Source organism: Henckelia pumila, chromosome 1, assembly GCF_033568475.1.
Source record: "Henckelia pumila isolate YLH828 chromosome 1, ASM3356847v2, whole genome shotgun sequence".
NCBI lineage: Eukaryota > Viridiplantae > Streptophyta > Magnoliopsida > Lamiales > Gesneriaceae > Henckelia > Henckelia pumila.
The window spans coordinates 55,859,670-55,877,681 of record NC_133120.1 but is presented as its reverse complement, the minus strand read 5'-3'; the positions used below and the strand labels follow the sequence as shown (position 1 = coordinate 55,877,681).

The 18,012-nt window shown below is 38.2% G+C and overlaps 1 protein-coding gene across 1 annotated transcript; it reads left to right on the top strand.

Moving 5' to 3' along the window:
- The first annotated feature begins 545 nt into the window (after positions 1-545).
- On the top strand, positions 546-13,663 carry LOC140874821 (probable methylenetetrahydrofolate reductase (NADH)). The gene is made up of 11 exons (XM_073278246.1): positions 546-1,133; positions 1,232-1,292; positions 1,573-1,652; positions 1,764-1,937; positions 4,831-5,004; positions 5,103-5,203; positions 5,314-5,425; positions 10,168-10,248; positions 10,329-10,506; positions 12,955-13,295; positions 13,416-13,663. Exons 1-11 carry the CDS (start codon positions 720-722, stop codon positions 13,497-13,499), a joined length of 1,800 nt encoding a protein of 599 aa, XP_073134347.1. The 5' UTR covers positions 546-719; the 3' UTR covers positions 13,500-13,663.
- The last annotated feature ends 4,349 nt before the right edge of the window (positions 13,664-18,012 follow it).

Here is an 18,012-nt window from a genome sequence, read left to right as displayed (position 1 = left end):
ACGCAAGGTGGGTTGCGGGTTAGGCGGGCCGGCCCGCGAGTTGGCTCACTACAAATAAAAATAAATAAAAATCATTATAATTAATTATAAAATTTATTTCATAAATAAATATCAATAGAAACATATTAATAAAAAAATTTAATTATTGATTTCATACGTGTAAATTTTATATAAAATAATTAATACAAAAAAATTCACAACTTTTATTAAAAAATATATATATCACAATAAAAATAAAAATAAAATAATAATTCTCCAGGCCCGCGGGCCTACGCGCGCTGGTCGCGAACCTATCTAGCCTTATTTAACACGCCGTCATGTGGAGATGCATTATGACCCGAAGGCCTTATCCAACACTCCGTTTGGCCAAGTTCCGGATTTCAACATAGAAGCCCAAAATCTTTCTTAATTGGCCAAGTTCCGGATTTCACATTTTTTTTAACAAAATAATTTTGATATAAAATAAAAAATTTCTTTAAATAGGAAAAGATATGGTAGGTAATAAGGCCGTGTGGGCCAACCTAACCGACGCCTATGGATCTCACTTTCGTCGCACGATCTGATCCCCCTCATCCAGCACATATGATATAGGGCACGCTAGTTTGGTTGCAGCTCACTATCTCACCTAACTCCATCCTATATACACATACATACATTGATAGCAAGATCCTTCATTCGATCCCATTTTGATCCGGATTCTTTGTTTTTTGTTTTTTGGGATGAAGGTGATCGAGAAGATCCGGGAGGCGTTTCCCGCTAATGGAAACACGGATAAGGTTGTGTTCTCGTTCGAGTTCTTCCCTCCCAAGACGGAGGATGGTGTGGACAACCTGTTCGAGCGGATGGAGCGAATGGTGGCTCACAACCCTGCATTCTGCGACATTACCTGGGGGGCTGGCGGATCCACTGCGGATCTCACGCTTGAGATCTCCAATCGCATGCAGAACATGGTGTGCGTGGAGACAATGATGCATCTTACGTGTACCAACATGCCTGTGGAGAAGATCGATCACGCCCTGGCTACCATCAAGGCTAATGGCATTCAGAATGTACTCGCTCTCCGTGGTGATCCTCCTCACGGCCAGGACAAGTTCGTCCAAGTCGAGGGTGGTTTTGCCTGCGCTCTCGATCTTGTAATTCCTTCATTTCTTCAATTATCTTCTTCTTATGTGTCGAATTCTCTGGATCCGTCTATAATTAATTGTGTTTCTGTTTGTTGGTTTGTTTTCAGGTTAGGCATATCAGATCCAAATATGAGGACTACTTTGGAATTACTGTTGCCGGTTACCCAGGTTTCTCTTACTCCTCCACTTGATTGCTTTCCACAAATAGCTATGTGTTCTTCTTTTACTCGTTCAAACATTAAATAACTCATCACTGTTTTAGTAAGTGCATTAATCACACAAGACTATTTAGAGCTCATTGATAACTTTACTCGAGTCAGTCACTGCTGCTATGTTTGAATTATGTACTGAGTGAAGCTATCTCTTTGCTTTTTTGAAAAACATGACGTTGCTAGCGCTCTGAATATCTGTAAATTTATTAACCGTGCCCTTTCTTTGATCCATCCAGAGGGACATCCTGATGTCATTGTCGATGGAATGGCACCTCTTGAGGCATATCAGAACGAACTTTCTTATCTCAAGGAAAAGGTTCTAAACGCAAATTTATTTTCTTACTAGTATATATATGATTGGATCAGATTATCTCAATATCATGATATCGGGTCAAGTTTTCATGCAGATTGTGATGTTCCTTTGCAGATTGACGCCGGTGGTGAAGTCATTGTAACTCAACTCTTTTATGACACAGATATCTTCCTCAAATTTGTCAATGACTGCCGTCAAATTGGAATAAAGTGTCCCATTGTGCCAGGTATTATGCCCATAAATAATTACAAGGGGTTCCTCCGCATGACTGGATTTTGCAAAACTAAGGTATGTGATGCACAGTGGAAGAGCCTAAGATCTTTCTGTTTGATTGCTTCATAGTTGGTGGATTCCTAAGTTGTTATCATCCATAGTTTTTATTGGTTCTTGGGATTTTTATATATTTATATATATATTTTTAATAATATAATATATATATACACACACACACACACACACGAAAATACCCTTTGAGTGTTCATGAGGGCATAGAAAATCGTCTCCTGCACATAGAACTGAAATTTACTACAAGAAGCTTCATATGTGCTTGTAATGGGCCAAATTATGCTTGTCCCGGTGCAATACAAAGAAATCACCTATTGAAGATTTTTTTTTTTGGGATAGGAAAAGAAATATATTTATAAAGATATAAGAGTTAATAATTACAAAAAATGGATGAGAGGTCCACAAAAAAAGAGATAAAAGCCCGAGTCAACTTAGCATAATATAAGATTCCAGTCCTTATACAAATCTTTAATCGAAAAGTCTATGAACTCCTTAGTCTTTGAGCTCCAAAACGAGACCATGAATTTTATCTTGCCCCCGCAACTGCCATCGGATTCTTCCACATTATAAAAAATTTTCGTGTTTCTCTCCAACCAAACCATCCGACAAACTCAATGAACAAACTCGACCCAAAAGATTTTACCCGTCCTACCCAGATTACATCCAAGATTTGCTTCAAATAAATCCCCAACTTCAAATTTAAAACATGATGATTCTCAATGATCAGCCTGTAAGTCACCCCATAGAGTGTGATCCATAACTCAGGACCATAAAATACTAGTGGAATAACCGGAAAAGTTCATTTAGGTGTTGCCATTATACAGAAAAATGTGATGGAGACAAATATGGGTAATGAATTTGCCATTCTTCTGAGAAAGCTCTATTTTTGTTTTTTTTACATAATAATCCCCGACTCTGCATATTATTTCAATGTTGAGAAACACACCTATATGGCGTGTGCTACTTATCATAAGACATAAAATTTAGCAAGTAAATGTTTAGAAGAGTTACAGATTTTCCTATGATTCAGATATTCTTCCCGAATTTTTAGATGCTTTTATTCTTTAATAATAATAATAATTGATCAGATAGATATATCAAACCTAAATAGCTTTCGCATTCTGGTGTGGCATTATAGCCCCTTTATAGTCAGTTTGAACTTTGAACTTGTTAACAATGCTAATAACAAAGTAGAAGTTGAACCAGAGGGTTCTAAAGGATAAGGATAGGGTTTTGAGAGTCACTTGCACTCATATTTTGAGCATGGTTTCATTAAAAAATCCAACTCTATTTAACTCATCCTTCTTTGCATTCATAGTTACAGGCATGCATGAAGAAGGCTAAATAGTACCATTAGACCCCCATTTCTTGGCATGGCATTGCGGTGTCTACAAATCCTGGATTGAATTTGGAGACACAGCCTCATATTACTGCATCAAAACAACCGAAAACTATTGTTATTAACAATGGAAGCATCATTAGAAATCATGATAACAAGAGAGACAGACAAGTTGAATAGTCGAATAAACAGAAAGAAGCTTAAACAAAGACAGACTTCTCTAACCAGTTCTGCTCTATCTGAATTTAATCAATGAATTCATAAGTCGGAACCAACTTTACGGAGCGGAATATCTGGAACACAAACTAAAAGAAAGAGGGGCGAGTGACAAAGTCAAAAACGCAATTTCGGATTTGTAAAAACAATTTTCTGAGTTGATCAGTTCTATAAGAGGCGCATAGACAAGGCATGTGATCAAGGTTCCTTTAAAAAATAACATAACACGATAAGACTAGAACTTAACATTGTGTCGGTGAAAAAGTGCTACTGGTTCCTCTTTATTTATACTCATTTCTGTCCTAGCTGTTTACCAATAGTTAGACCTGACAGAAGCTGTTATGTGCACGTAAAGCATAAGGGGTCTGTATATCACCTAGGGAAGTGAGCAGCGGAGGATAGTACGAAATGTTGGTTGATAATTTGTGTTCCTATGAATCGTGCTATAATCATTTAAAGCCCTAAAGATATTCGATAACTCTTCTTGTTCAATATCTTATTTTTGAAGTTAAAAACAGATTTTCTTGTCCTATAGTAAAAAAGGAATGCATGATACTTTATATAAATAAATTTTATTGCTATTTAAAAAAAGGATTGTGTGGTACTTCATGTACATAGGATCTCAAAACTTACCCCTGACATCAATTCTATCTGTAACACTCGAAGAACTATCTTTCATTAATCATTATTTGGACGTGTCTCCATCTATTTGTTTAACTGATTACCCCAATTTTATCTCACCTCAAGATATTTGTATGTTTAAGAAATTGATTTCAAAAGCCATAGTGTGTAGTTTTCCGAAGAACATTTGAATTCTGATGAATTAAATCAATCATGGCCATGATGATAACTGGTTTATTCTTAATAAATTGGAGGCAATGCTAAAAAAAGGATGTCACAAAGTTACAGAAAGCTTCAAAGTATTTTGTAGCTAAATGTAGCATACTACTGTAAGCTTTAATTAAACGATTTGGAAAGGTTCAAAACTCACAAAAGAAGTTTAAAATATTTATTTGGGGTAAAGGGTCGGGGTTTACATGTGCCATGTCTTTGCAACTCATCCAAAATCTTGCTAATATTGTCATCGAAATTGATTTTTAGTTTTTACCAGCGATTGTAACTTTAGGGATAAGCATCATGTATTGTCATCTAATTTTTGCAAGATATAAAGCATTGAAACTTGATTTGTTTATGTATCGAATAACTGATTTGAAATTATAGTTTCTATATGAAAATTGTTGTTTCCTTGTACAAATGTGTGGTTCTTTTCTGACATTGTTGTAAGCTCCCTACTCTTGAACACTCATTTAAGCATGATATTTATTTCATGTTGTATCACAGATTCCGCCTGAGATTATGGCCGCCTTGGAACCTATCAAGGACAATGAAGAAGCTGTCAGGGCATACGGAATTCACCTTGGCACAGAAATGTGCAAGAAGATTATGGCTAGTGGGATCAGAACTTTGCATCTCTATACCTTAAACATGGAAAAATCTGCATTGGCAATCTTGATGGTTTGTTTTGAGCTTACTTTTTGCAGTTTCGCCACATGAAAGTACCACTATTGTGATCGATTGAATTGAATGACGCTTGTTTAAACTTGCTCGTGCAGAATCTTGGGCTGATCGAGGAGTCTAAGGTTTCAAGATCCTTGCCGTGGAGGCGTCCCGCAAATATTTTCCGTGTGAAAGAAGATGTACGTCCAATATTCTGGTAAGTGTGTTATATGGAAGCCTAATCCAGGCTCCTGTCATTTTACCTCAACTCTGTGGTTTATAAATGCTGTTTTATTCTTCTCAATTGTTGTGGCTGATAATTGGCAGGGCTAACCGTCCTAAAAGCTACATTACCCGAACTATCGGCTGGGACCAATACCCACATGGTCGATGGGGAGACTCCAGAAATGCATCATATGGAGCACTCAGTGATTACCAGGCATGCACTACTCATTTAGTCATATGTTTTCTTTAGTTCTAGTCCAGTTGCTATCACCTGGGCTATTTTTCGTTCTCCTTTTTTGATGCAATTCAGCAATTATCTTGATGCTCTCATGTGAAGACTTTAACAACATCCCAGTTGGTGGTTTTTAATACTATTTTCCCTCGATATCCTGATTTTGGCTGGTAGTTTCATCTTTGATGCATGTTTTTATTGATATGGAATTTTTCCCAAGAGAAAGATACATTTGTTTGTGATTATTAGTGGATATGTGCGATCAAGAACATCCACAGTTGAGATTTTGGTGTGTGTAGTCTATAAAACAAGCGTGACGATGTGCTCATTGTTCTTACATCTTATTTCTGAACTGTCGGTGCTCTTTATGTTGAGGAATTGGTAGGAAATCAGAAAAATAAGGCAAATACTGATCGAGGTTGGATATCTGCAATTTTGTGCTGAGAAGATTAGTTTATCAAAAAACATGGACAGATGACCAAATCTCTTAAACTTGAGCCATACCAGTTTTTTACAGCCTCTACTGATATTATCCTTTTAAAGTGGTAGTGATAAGCTGGTTCTTTGATTCGAATGGAAACAACAAACATAGGACAATATAGTGAGATATTGATTCAAATTGGCTAAAATGTAAATAAAATTTTAGAAAATATTTTCCTAGATAGATCTCTGTAAAGTCCCTAGCAAAGCTAGTGCAGCACAATGAATAAACGAATGAACTGCCTAACCAACTCTTCGCCCGCCGTCGATATTCCCTTTACCACGTGAGTTCCTAAATGAGCCTCTTAGGCCTTCTAGTGTAAACAAACTTTATATTGGGCTTTGGATGATTTTCAAAGCCCCTAACTATACCCTCCCCCTCAACATTTGCCTTGTCCTCATGGCTATAGTTTGGAAATTGAGTTGAGACTTTTGCAGCATCTTCCCATGTTGCCTCGTCCGCAGGCCATTTCTTCCATTCAACGAGCACTTGTAGTTTTTCTTCCTTGCCTGCTTTCTTATACCCGGTAGATAAAACCTCTCTTGGTTCATAGCCCATGATGAAGTCTGCTTCCAATCCCTTTGGTAAGTCCTGTGACTGTTTGCCCGCATGCATTTCTTTTTTTAAGGATACATGGAACACAGGGTGTACATGTGACTCGGCCAGTAATTGCAATCTATATGCCACGCTGTCCACTTTTCCCCGCACTTCGAATGGACCATAATATCGAGGAGCCAATTTTTGGAATACTCTGCGACACAGTGATGGTTGTCTATGTTGCCTTAATTTCAAAAATATCGTATCACCCACTTGAAATGACACGTCTTCTCTTCCGGCGTTGGCATGCTTTGTCATACTCTGCCGCGTTCTTTAGCAAATTATACTTGAGTTGTCTCAACACCTCATCTCGATCATTTAGTTCTTGTCCAGCAGCTACCACTTTAGTCTTCCCTAGTAGAAATTATGTTCAACACTGGGCACTTTCTCCCATAAACCACCTCAAAGGGTATCCAAACTCAGCCCAGTGAACCCAATTAGCCCACTCTCTTGTTCAGATGAGAAGCATTGCAGATAGGTCTCAATGCACCAATTTATCAATTCAGTTTGGCCATCCGACTAGGGTTGATACGCCAAACTCATTGCTAACTTCGTTCCATGCAATCTGAATAGTTCAGACGAGAAGGCACTCATGAACACCGGATCATGGTCACTAACAATGGATCGTGGAACTCCATGCAAGCAAACCACATCTTTCATAAAGCTGTCCGTTACTCCCTTGGCATTAAATGGATGCTTGAGCAAAATGAAGTGGCTGTACTTGGACAGCCTATCGACCTCCACCATCAATTGCCTCGTAACCCTCAATTTAGCCAACCCCACAATGAAATCCATCGATATATCATCCCATGTAGCTCCTGGGATTGGAAGTGGTTGTAACAGCCGAACGGGCTTAAAGGCTTGGTACCTATGTTTCTGACATATCTCACATTCAGCCACCATCCTAACTACATATTTTTTATTCCCACCCAGTAGAAATTGTTTGCTACTCGCATTAATGTTCGCAACGTCCCTGAATGTCCACCAGTTGAGGTAATATGACATTCTTCTAACACCTTACCGACCCATTTCGTCCCTTTAGCCAGCATTAATCTGCCCTTGTACAATAATCTCCAATTGATCAGTGAATATGGGCCCAATGCCCCAATGTGTATCTCAGTTTCTTGAGCATTGGCTTCAAGGAAGGATCATCCGGCACTACCTGGTTCACGCCTTCACATTCTAACCATATTGGTGCCGAGAGACTTTTCAACTCCACCTCACCATCCCTTCTAGACAAGGCATCTGCTGCCCCATTGCTCACTCCCACCTTGTATTTGACTCAAACTCATATCCCATTAATTTCGCCAACCAATATTGTTGATTGGGAGTGGTTATGTGCTGTAGTAATTTTTTAGCGATTTGAGGTCCGTTGTGACCCACTAATTTTCAACCCAATAAACAACGTCTTCAGTGTTGTATTGCCAACACCAATGCCATCATTTCTGTCTCATAAATCGATTTGGCCATTGCCCTCCTATCTGCCAAAGCCTTACTTTCAAATGCGTTGGGCCTCCCTTCTTGCGAGAGCACCGCCCTTATCCCTCTCTCTTATGCATCAAACTCAATGATAAATTCTTGATTGAAGTCTGACAACTAGGGATGTAAATGAACGAAAATGTTTGTGAGTTAATTGGAGCTCGGCTCGGTAAAAAGCTCGTTCGAATTGGTTCGTTAAGCTTATCAAGTCGAGCCCGAGATTGATTTCGAGCTCGACAATTTTATTGAACCGAGCTCGAGCTTAAGGATATTTGGCTCGTGCGCTTGAAAAAATGTTCTTTAAAAGGCTCGGAGCTCGAGCTCGGCTCGATTATATCGAACCGAGTTCGTTCATTAAGCTTATCGAGCCGAGCCCGATATTGATTTCGAGATCGACAATTTTATCGAACCGAGCTTGAGCTTAAAGATATTTGGCTCGTGCGCTCGAGAAAATGTTCGTTAATAGGCTTGCGAGCTTGAGCTCGGCTCGATTTGCTGGTTCGCAAGCTCACTTGTTGTGTTGTGAGATATTCATAATGGATTTTATGGTGGGTTTATTTCTTTTTGTATTTGAAAGTTGGATGCATTATTTTGGTATGTTCAATGATAGGTTGTGTTTATGTTTTTTTCGTTTTTAGGTTTGCTGTTTTGGTTATTTATGAAGGAATTTGCTCTTTTTTATTAATTTTTGGAGATACATTCTATTGTATGCTCGAGCTCAATTCTATTTTTAACGAATTCGAATAAAAGTCAAACTTGAGTGAGCTCGTTTTCGAGCTCGCTTAACAAACATGAAAACAAGCTATCTTAACGTACCTTAAAATGAACTCGCTTAACAAACCGAATTCGTGTCAGACTCGTTACATGTGATAAACTAGCTATTAATGAACCGAGCTCGAGCCTTTATATATATAAAACAAGCCGAGCCAGAGCCTCGTGACAAAAGTTCGAACCGAGCTCGAGCCCGATACTGTTCGGCTCAGCTCGGCTCATTTATGTCCTTGCTGGCAACCTTAGGATAGGAGCAGAACTAATATGTCCCTTTAGTTCTTCAAAAGCCATCATTGCCTTGTTTCCCCAACCAAACTTGTTCTTTTTCAGCAACTCTGTTAAGGGTTTTGCAATCTTTCCATAATCCGGTATAAACTTTCGATGATATCCTGTTAAACCCAAAAATCCCCTCACCCCCTCAATGTTCACCAGCTTCGGTGAAGCTTGACACTCTCCACCTTTCGCTTATCCACTGCCACCCCATGAACAGATATAATATGGCTCAGGTAATCTATTTCTTGGAGCCCAAAGCCACACTTCTTATTTAACAGTAATTTTTCTTCCAACAGTACCTCGAAAATTATTTGAAGGCGATTCAAGCTCCTAACAGGTAGTGGCATTGCCACTTGTTCAAACAATAAAATGTACCCTAGAAATAACTCTCAACGGTATTTGGAAATGATTTTCTTCAAAAAAACTCAAACGCTTATAAATCACCAGTATTTCGATGAATAAATTAATGTAAACAAAAAGGTGTTTTGATTATGCTTAATCGATTGGTGATTTTAGTAATTTTTGGCATGATGTTTTGGTATGGTTAACTTAAAGTTAAGGTCAGTATCACCCACATGATCCCGGTCCCAGTATGGGCAGTCATTCATCTTACAGCCCCTGAAAAGGGAAATGCAGGTGATTTGACTGAGTCCCCGTTTAATTAACATCACCTGCTGTTTCGTACCTATTAAAAATCTTGAGCGATTTATTGAAGTGGATTGTTTTTTTGTCACAATCCTGCTGCTGCAATCCATGGTACTCTATTAAATGAGAGACAATTAGAGTAATCACCCTATTGTGCCAAATGTGATGCCAAAAAAACCCTTAACCAAAGGATGAGAGGGATAAGAAGGATGAATTTGTAAAGTTGTCTTTACAGTTATATAGCCATCCCGACGATGGACTTTGCTTGGGAAGAAAAAATAGTTAAAACTTGAAAGTATAAAACCTAACTCAATAGAAGAATGGACAATGCACAAAATCTCATTCTGAATTTATCATTCTTATTCTTGTAATGATATCTATGTCGTTTCTTCATGCGATTTGATGGCTATGCTTTTAACTTCCGTGTTTCTTAAAAGATGATGCTATGTCAAATGACAGCGTTTAACATTCTTGACAGTTCATGCGGCCACGTTCACGTGATAAGAAACTTTCCGAAGAATGGGCTGGTCCTTTGAATGATGTTGAAGATATTCATGAGGTAAGCCATTTGCTGACAGCTCATTATTTCAAGAATTCAGTTGTTGAAAGCTCAGTCCTCATGAACTTTTAAATAATCAGAAATTTATGAAATACTGCCTCGGGAAGCTGAGAAGTAGTCCATGGTCTGAATTAGATGGACTTCAGCCAGAGACAAAAATCATTAATGAACAGCTTGGAAACATTAACATGAATGGTTTTCTAACTATCAACAGCCAACCAGCTGTTAATGGAGCTAAATCTGATTCCCCTTCCGTAGGTAATCTCAAGTCTTTTACTTGTCGCTTTGACCACGTGAATTTGTAGTTCTAAGAGTTACTGCATGTGAACATACATTCCTGAAAAATCATCAATCATTTTTAAATGTACTCTGGTCGCATGTGGTTTATGTTCTCTTGTATGTGATCTCTGTTAAACTGCCTCATGGAGTATCTTTGTTCTTTTGATCTCCATGGGTTTTGGACTGAGATAAGTCATATTTGTCATCCCAATTACTGGTGACAATTGCTGTTCTGAATGTGGTTGGATTGCAGACTTCTGCAGCTTTTGCTGTGAGTTTGGCTGTTAAGAAGTAGGGAGATATAATGATGTCTCTTTGTTTGGTGAGGGAGGTGACAATAGGTTGTCTAGGGAGGCTCAGATGCAAATGAATCAAATCATGTAGAACAACAGCCATTTTTTCATATTTCATCCCGAGCTTGAATTTTATTTATCAGCTCGAGCCTAACAAGCTGACTTGGGTTCAATTTGGCTTGACTTGACGTCCAAAATCGAGCTCAATTCATTTGGTTTAAACTCCTTTATCAAGCTCTATTAAGCAATTGCTTGAACTTCGCCTTGACTTCGTTTGCTTGTTGAAGGACATTGTGAGTCACGGGCGAGGAGAACTGTCTACTGATCTGGTCTTCCACTTCATATAATTTATAACAAATTGATAAATATATGAAAGTTCGTGAGTAGTTCGCATGTTATCGAACAAATAATTGGGGGTGGAATTCGGCTCAAATTTTATTTGAGTATGTTCTAGCTTGGCTCTAGTTTGATAATTTTTGGGTATGGATTGAATATTTTTTTATCTGACTTAATTTGATTTCATCCGTAGCTGAGATGAAGATGGTGTAATTGGTGTGGGATTTGTATGGTTAGATGTGGGAACTGAGAAGACTGGAAGAGAGAGGGAGTGAAGATTGTAATAATTTAACCTGGCGTCGTCATGGTGATTGTTGGTAATAAAAAATAAAACTTTTCCAAAAAAATGTCCATCCTTTGATGCTTCTGACATCTACAAGGGCTTTAGTAGTCCTCTTTCTTTGTTTAAGCATTAGTACTTTCCATAGAATTTGTTTGAGATAGTTCCGGTGTTGCTGTGCTGGAGAATGCATCAATTGGCTCACCAAGCTCGTTGAAGAGATTCCAGTTTAGTGAGTGATAGACAAATAAGCCTTCCAGCTAGCCATCGGTATTATTTTAACTATTGGAGGATCTTTTTCATTGAACTCCCACTTCCTGTTTTATGTCAAGGGGGTTTCCTAGTCTAATTTTTCAGTCTCTTTAAACAAGTCAAAGAATATATTCTTGTTCAGAAATGATACTAGTTTAACTTCTCTCAATCTCCGAAGGATGTGCTTCAGTTCTCACAATTGAGCTTCTGGATTTAGCATGCAAATCTGCTTGTATCAATGAAACCTCGCTTTTGTAGATTTTGAGTTCATAGAGGGAATTTTAAATCCACTCTTCTTTATCTTTTCTGATCTAAATCCAAGAGGAACACTCGTTAACACTTACTCCTCCAAATCACCGTTCATTAAGTTTACAGCAAGTTGATGGACTCTCCCATGTAAATTTGTTGTGAAGATGAGAAGACCTTATTTGTGTATAACGTTAAATTGATGTGAAAAGTCCCTTCATGGTAAATATTTTATATTTGAGTTAAACTGTTTATAATCAGTCATGTCTTGTAGAACTCAGTCTCATTTGCTTTATATGTAACTCTTAACATGCACTCTCTCTGCAACTCTCTGATTTTCTGGAGGATCTACAATATTTCGAGTTCCATTCTCAAGTAGGGCTCGAATTTTCTCCAAAATTTTCTTTTTTCTGCTCCAGATTTGTTAGTTCTTCATGTATTTTAAGAAGTATCCCGTTCTATCAACCTAAATTTATGCGTCTAATTGTGGAGAAAGTTTTGAATATATCGCTCATTACCAAAGCTCCCTGAGGGTATTGTAGTACTGATGATAATCAATGCCTTGAGTGTTTATAATCTTGTACTTGAACTCCAAACGTTGGGATGTATCGCTTATGTTCAAGTATATACAACTGTAGCGCAACCACCCATATTTCTTGCCGTTTCTGAACCGTAAAGTTTTTCCGATGCTTGGCTCCATAAAAGTTATTAGTCAAGACACCAGTATTGACTTCCTCCCATGCTCCCAGTTTATTGCCATCTGGTGAGGTCTTTATGGTGGTTAACTAGCATATGTAAGTTGAGGTTGAGCTGCCTCACCTCTTCCTGAAAATATAAGCCCGACATTCACTTTCATTCATTTTATGTTGGGTGATTTGTAAGGACAGGTTTTCAACATTGTTGATTGGGTTTTGAGATTTTTGAATGTATGTTGGGTAGTGCATGATTCTCCTGTTCAGGTCATGTTTCTAGTCAGACATGTACTTGTTTCTGTTTATTTGATTATGATTTTAATTCCAGGATGGGGTGGCCCTGGTGGGTATGTTTACCAGAAGGCTTACTTGGAATTTTTCTGTTCCCCAAAAAAGTTGAATGCTCTAGTTGACAGATGCAAAGACGGCTTCCCATCTCTTACCTACATGGCTGTAAATAAAGATGGAAGTAGTTGGATTTCTAATATCGGAAAAACTGAAGTGAATGCGGTGACATGGGGGGTTTTTCCTGCAAAGGAGATTATTCAACCAACTGTTGTGGATCCTGCAAGCTTTATGGTGTGGAAGGATGAAGCATTTGAAATATGGTCAAGGGGATGGGCTAGACACTATCCAGAAACCGATCCATCTCGAAAATTACTTGAAGAGGTCTATTATGTTCATTATAGTATACCTTGTTTGAATCCGAAATAGTTTTGGTACTTGCCTTTGAAAAAAAAATCGTTTTGGTACTTCATTTTTCTAATCCTTTCTGGATTGTAAATGCAGGTTCAGAGCACTTATTACTTGGTCAGCTTGGTTGATAACGATTACATCCAAGGAGATTTGTTTGCTGTTTTCAAAGATATCTGAACTAATTTATTATGATGCAGTTATATTTGCTCTTTCTTCAATAATATAATTTACCGGCATGTAATAACATCTTCTATATGTTGGGATTTATGAGCTCCATGATTATGTTGTAAACTAAAATCCTACATTTTTATCGGATGGCTTGAGTAGTTACTTTTGGTTCATTTTGTTTGATCATCATATTAGTGTCACACTGTCACTCCTTTTGTATTCGCTTTGATGTTACAAATAATAGTACTTGAAGTGCGAATGAATCTATTCTAAGCACGAGCTTTTCATGCAGGTTCAAATAACCTTCACAACATTGAGTTAAAACTTTTATTCAACGCCATGAGCTGTTGGGACACATTTATGGTCATATATCTTTTTTTTTTTATAAAGAGAAAATTGTACATACTATTCTTATGAAATTTCAAGATTGTTGTTAACTCTCAATGAATAGCAGACACATTTTCTCTATGTTTTGTACTCCATGCGATGATAGCTGTGAATGTCCACGTTTTTATACGAGTAATGTAAAATAAGGTTTAGTCTATGCTAACTCATTCGGGCAGTGCCCGAATGGAGATCCAACGGCCCACATTTTTTGCATTTGAGATGTTCACATGAACATCTAAAATACAAAAAAATTGGGCCGTTGGATGCAGCACATGGACACTAGCATAGACTAAACCCTAAAATACCTTTAAATTATTTATACATGAAGTCATCTCGCTCTCACTTGGCATATTCTCCTCTTGGTGTTGGTTATATATAATAAGTCAGCATTTTTGTTTTTCTATTAAAAGTGTCTTTTATGATTCACGCTTATACAGTTAGTGTGCGAAGAGTGTATATAGCATTGTATTTGCAACAACACTTTTAAAGCTCATTTCAATAATAAACTGAGTTCATTCCTCCGCCCTCTAAACACTTGAACATTATATCTAGAGCCCAAAATCTAGGGCATCACTTTCGAATTTTGCATCGCTGTGTGTATGCAATTCGCTGATTAATTGCGATACTTTCACTGGAATTGCGTTTTATCTTATGAATGTGGTTGTGATTCTTCTCGATTGTTGCTAATCTATGGGGAGTCTCAGTGTAGGAACCATATTTCGGATTAAGCTAATCAACTGACTAATCATGTTTAATTAGTTAAAACATGGTTAAGAGGTCCTCAATTGGGTTTAAGAAGTTGAAAATCGGATTCAGAATAATCGAAAATGGTTCCAAGGATTTCTTGTGTTGGGTCAGTTCAAAAACTCCGAAGAGCGGTTCGGAAGAACCGGACTTGATCGGAAGCCATTGTTGAAGATCGGATGTACCGAGTAGTTCGGAAGCACCGAACTACATATCTAAAGCTCCGATGTCCTTGCAGTTTGACAGGGTATGAGTTTTGATTGGTGATTGGACTTGACTAAGTTCGGAAGCTCCGAACTGTGTCGGCAGCATTGAGTTGTCCAATCATAGACACACGTTCGATGGCTAGAGCTCGGATGTTCCGAAGTGCGTTCGGAAGCTCCGAATGGGGATCGGTGGTTCCGATTGATCTCTAAAAATAGGGGCCGAGAGCTTCACTTTCCTCACACATTCTCAAGCTTTCTCTCTCGTTTCTAGTTAGTTTTAAGGGTTCCGGGCATCATACTCAAGGGCTCGGCGGTGACGAAGCGCTACCGAGATCGTAGCATTGTTGTGCCTTGAGTTTAGAGCAATCATCATCAAAGGACTGAATACGAACACAAGTATATTGCTAGACTCTAATTAGCTTCAATGATTAGTTATTATTCTAGTTAAGGCTTTTAGTATGATTTAAGTGATATGGTATACATTTGATTATAGACTTGGATACTAGGCTGTTCACCTAGACTTGACCTATAGAGATACGTAAGTACTGACTGAGATATCCAACTGAGTATGCATTCTTATGTGTTGCATTTTATCTGCCATGATATGCATATATCTACTGTTCATATGACACATGATCATTTATCACGTTGAGACATATCCTTCGAGATAGCCATAGTATAGCAGGGCCGCTCGCCCTAGTATGCGGACGATTGGACATCATGAGTCACATGGCCGACGGGCACGAAGTGCTGTGATGTTTTCAATATATTTCCCAATAAACATCCAGTTGTTATGCTAGTACGTAGTCCAGAGGGGTATTTTCGAGTGACACTAGACACTTTGGCACCTTTAGTCTGAGCATGAGTTTCTCATCGATCCAGTTACCCAATCCATGTCATTTTTGCACATATAGGTTTGTGTACTCATATTTATTGTACTAGGAATTAGCGCTCACTTCCTTGTGTTTTCATCTTGGATACCTCATTCCGCGGGGCATGCCTCAGGTTGGATGATGTAGGCAGGAGTGAGCCCCGAGGCGAGAAGCAGTTCCATTTAGATTTCTGACTATCTAGTTTAGTGGATTTTTTTATTTTGGTTTGGTTTGATACACTGTTATTTGATTTGGTTTTACCTAAGAATCATTTTAGACTGATATTTCAGATTTGTGATTTGTACTATGTATCCGCTGATTTACTTGATTATTGTTATTTAAGATTTAATTGCATGCGTAAGGATTGCTTAGTAGGTGATTCCGGTACGGGTCACTACACTCAGCAATTTCAGTGATCCTTTGTCGATTCAACCTTCTGATACTCCAAGTATAAACATTATCAATGAGCAGTTGACTGGTGTTGAGAATTATGGAGCATGGAGTCGTGCAATGTTGATTGCGTCGCGTGCAAAAAATAAGTTGGCCTTTTATCGGTGGAATTTGTAAATGTCCAGTAGCAATAAATCTTACGCTGAGCCAATAAGAACGGTGTAATGCGGTCGTGTTATCGTGGATCATGAATACGGTTTCTAAAGAGATATTTGGGGTAATTGTGTACTCTACTTATGCATCGGTTGTTTGGAAGGACTTGAAATATCAATTTGATAAAGTCAATTGATCTCAAATTTTTGTGATCCACAGGGATATCGGAGGATTACACCAAGGTAATCTCTCCATTTCTACATACTATTTTCAACTCAATCAACTCTGGATGAATATGCATTGTTGGTTACTCTTCCCTCCTATGCGTGTGGTACTGCCTGTAAGTATATTTATCATGAAGCAACAAAAGTTGCTCCATTTTTTTATGGGATTAAATGATAGTGACATACATGTTCGAAGCCAGATTTTGATGATGGATCCACTACGGACTGTTGGACAAGCTCTTTCAGTTGTATCTCACGAAGAGTCACATCGATTACTATTGGCCATTGAATCTCTAGCTTCAGTTTTTTATTCGTCCCAAAATAAAGTGGATGAACATAAGCCAAATGTGATTACACGTGACTGTTGCCATTGGACTGGTCATTCTAAAGACAATTGCTATAAACTCTCGGTTATCCACCAATTCACCGTTTGTATAAATCTCAACAGTTTTGAGGGCCTAATAGATCACCCAAGGAACGGAGGGGCCATCATGATGTGCACATGGCTGCTAAAGCACATGTGGAGAAATTTAATCCAGAAATCACCACAAATACTCCAATTTTTACTGCTACCCAATATGCGAAGATACTGAAACTATGGCGGTGGACCTGCGGGGCAATCTCCTACTAAACCAATTTCAAATATGACTGGTAATATTGACACAATTTGTGCCACAAATTGGATAGCTGATATAGGGGAAAGTGAAAATATGACTTGTAATTCTTTGTTGTTGCAAGACACAAGGTCCTTGACTACCTCTACTAGCTCAGTGTGGCTGCCAAATGGTTGTCAAATTCACAAAACCAAATTGGGCTCAGTAGCTTTATCCAAATCGGTCACTCTTCCTCATGTTTTATACATTCCCCAATTTCATATCAATCTATTGCCCATATCTCAATTGACCAAAACTCATCATTATTATGCCACTTTTTACCCATATCTTAGCATATTTCAGGACCTCAAGAGTGGGAGGATAATAGGGATTGGTAAGAAGAAGCATGACATTTATCATCTCACCAATGTGCTCTCTCAGTCCTTTTTTTTTCAAGTACTACAACTAGGGGTGCAAACAAACCGAGCCGGTTCGTGAGATTTACGAGCCCGCTTGATAAATATTTGATTCGTATTCGAGCTTATCGAACTCGAGCCGAATTCGAACATGTTCAAACTTTTTTCGAGCCGAGCTCGAGTCAAAATTATTCTGTTCGATAGTTCGCGGATAGTTCGCGAGCCTTAATATTTAATTAATATAATATAATATAATTATATAATAAATATATATACATTTCAAACCTTTTCGAACATTTTGAGCTTTTCGAACCATAATATCCGAGCAATAGTTCACGAATAGATTCGAATGTTTCGAGCCGAACTCGAACTCGAACTTCATTTCGAGCCGAGCTCAAGCCAAAATATTTGAAATTATCGAGCTTCGAATCAAGCTCGAACTCGAATATACTCTTATCGAGCCGAATTCGAGCCTTAAAATTTTACCATTATTCGGCTCGATTCGGTTCGTTTGCACCCCTAACTACAACTCCCACA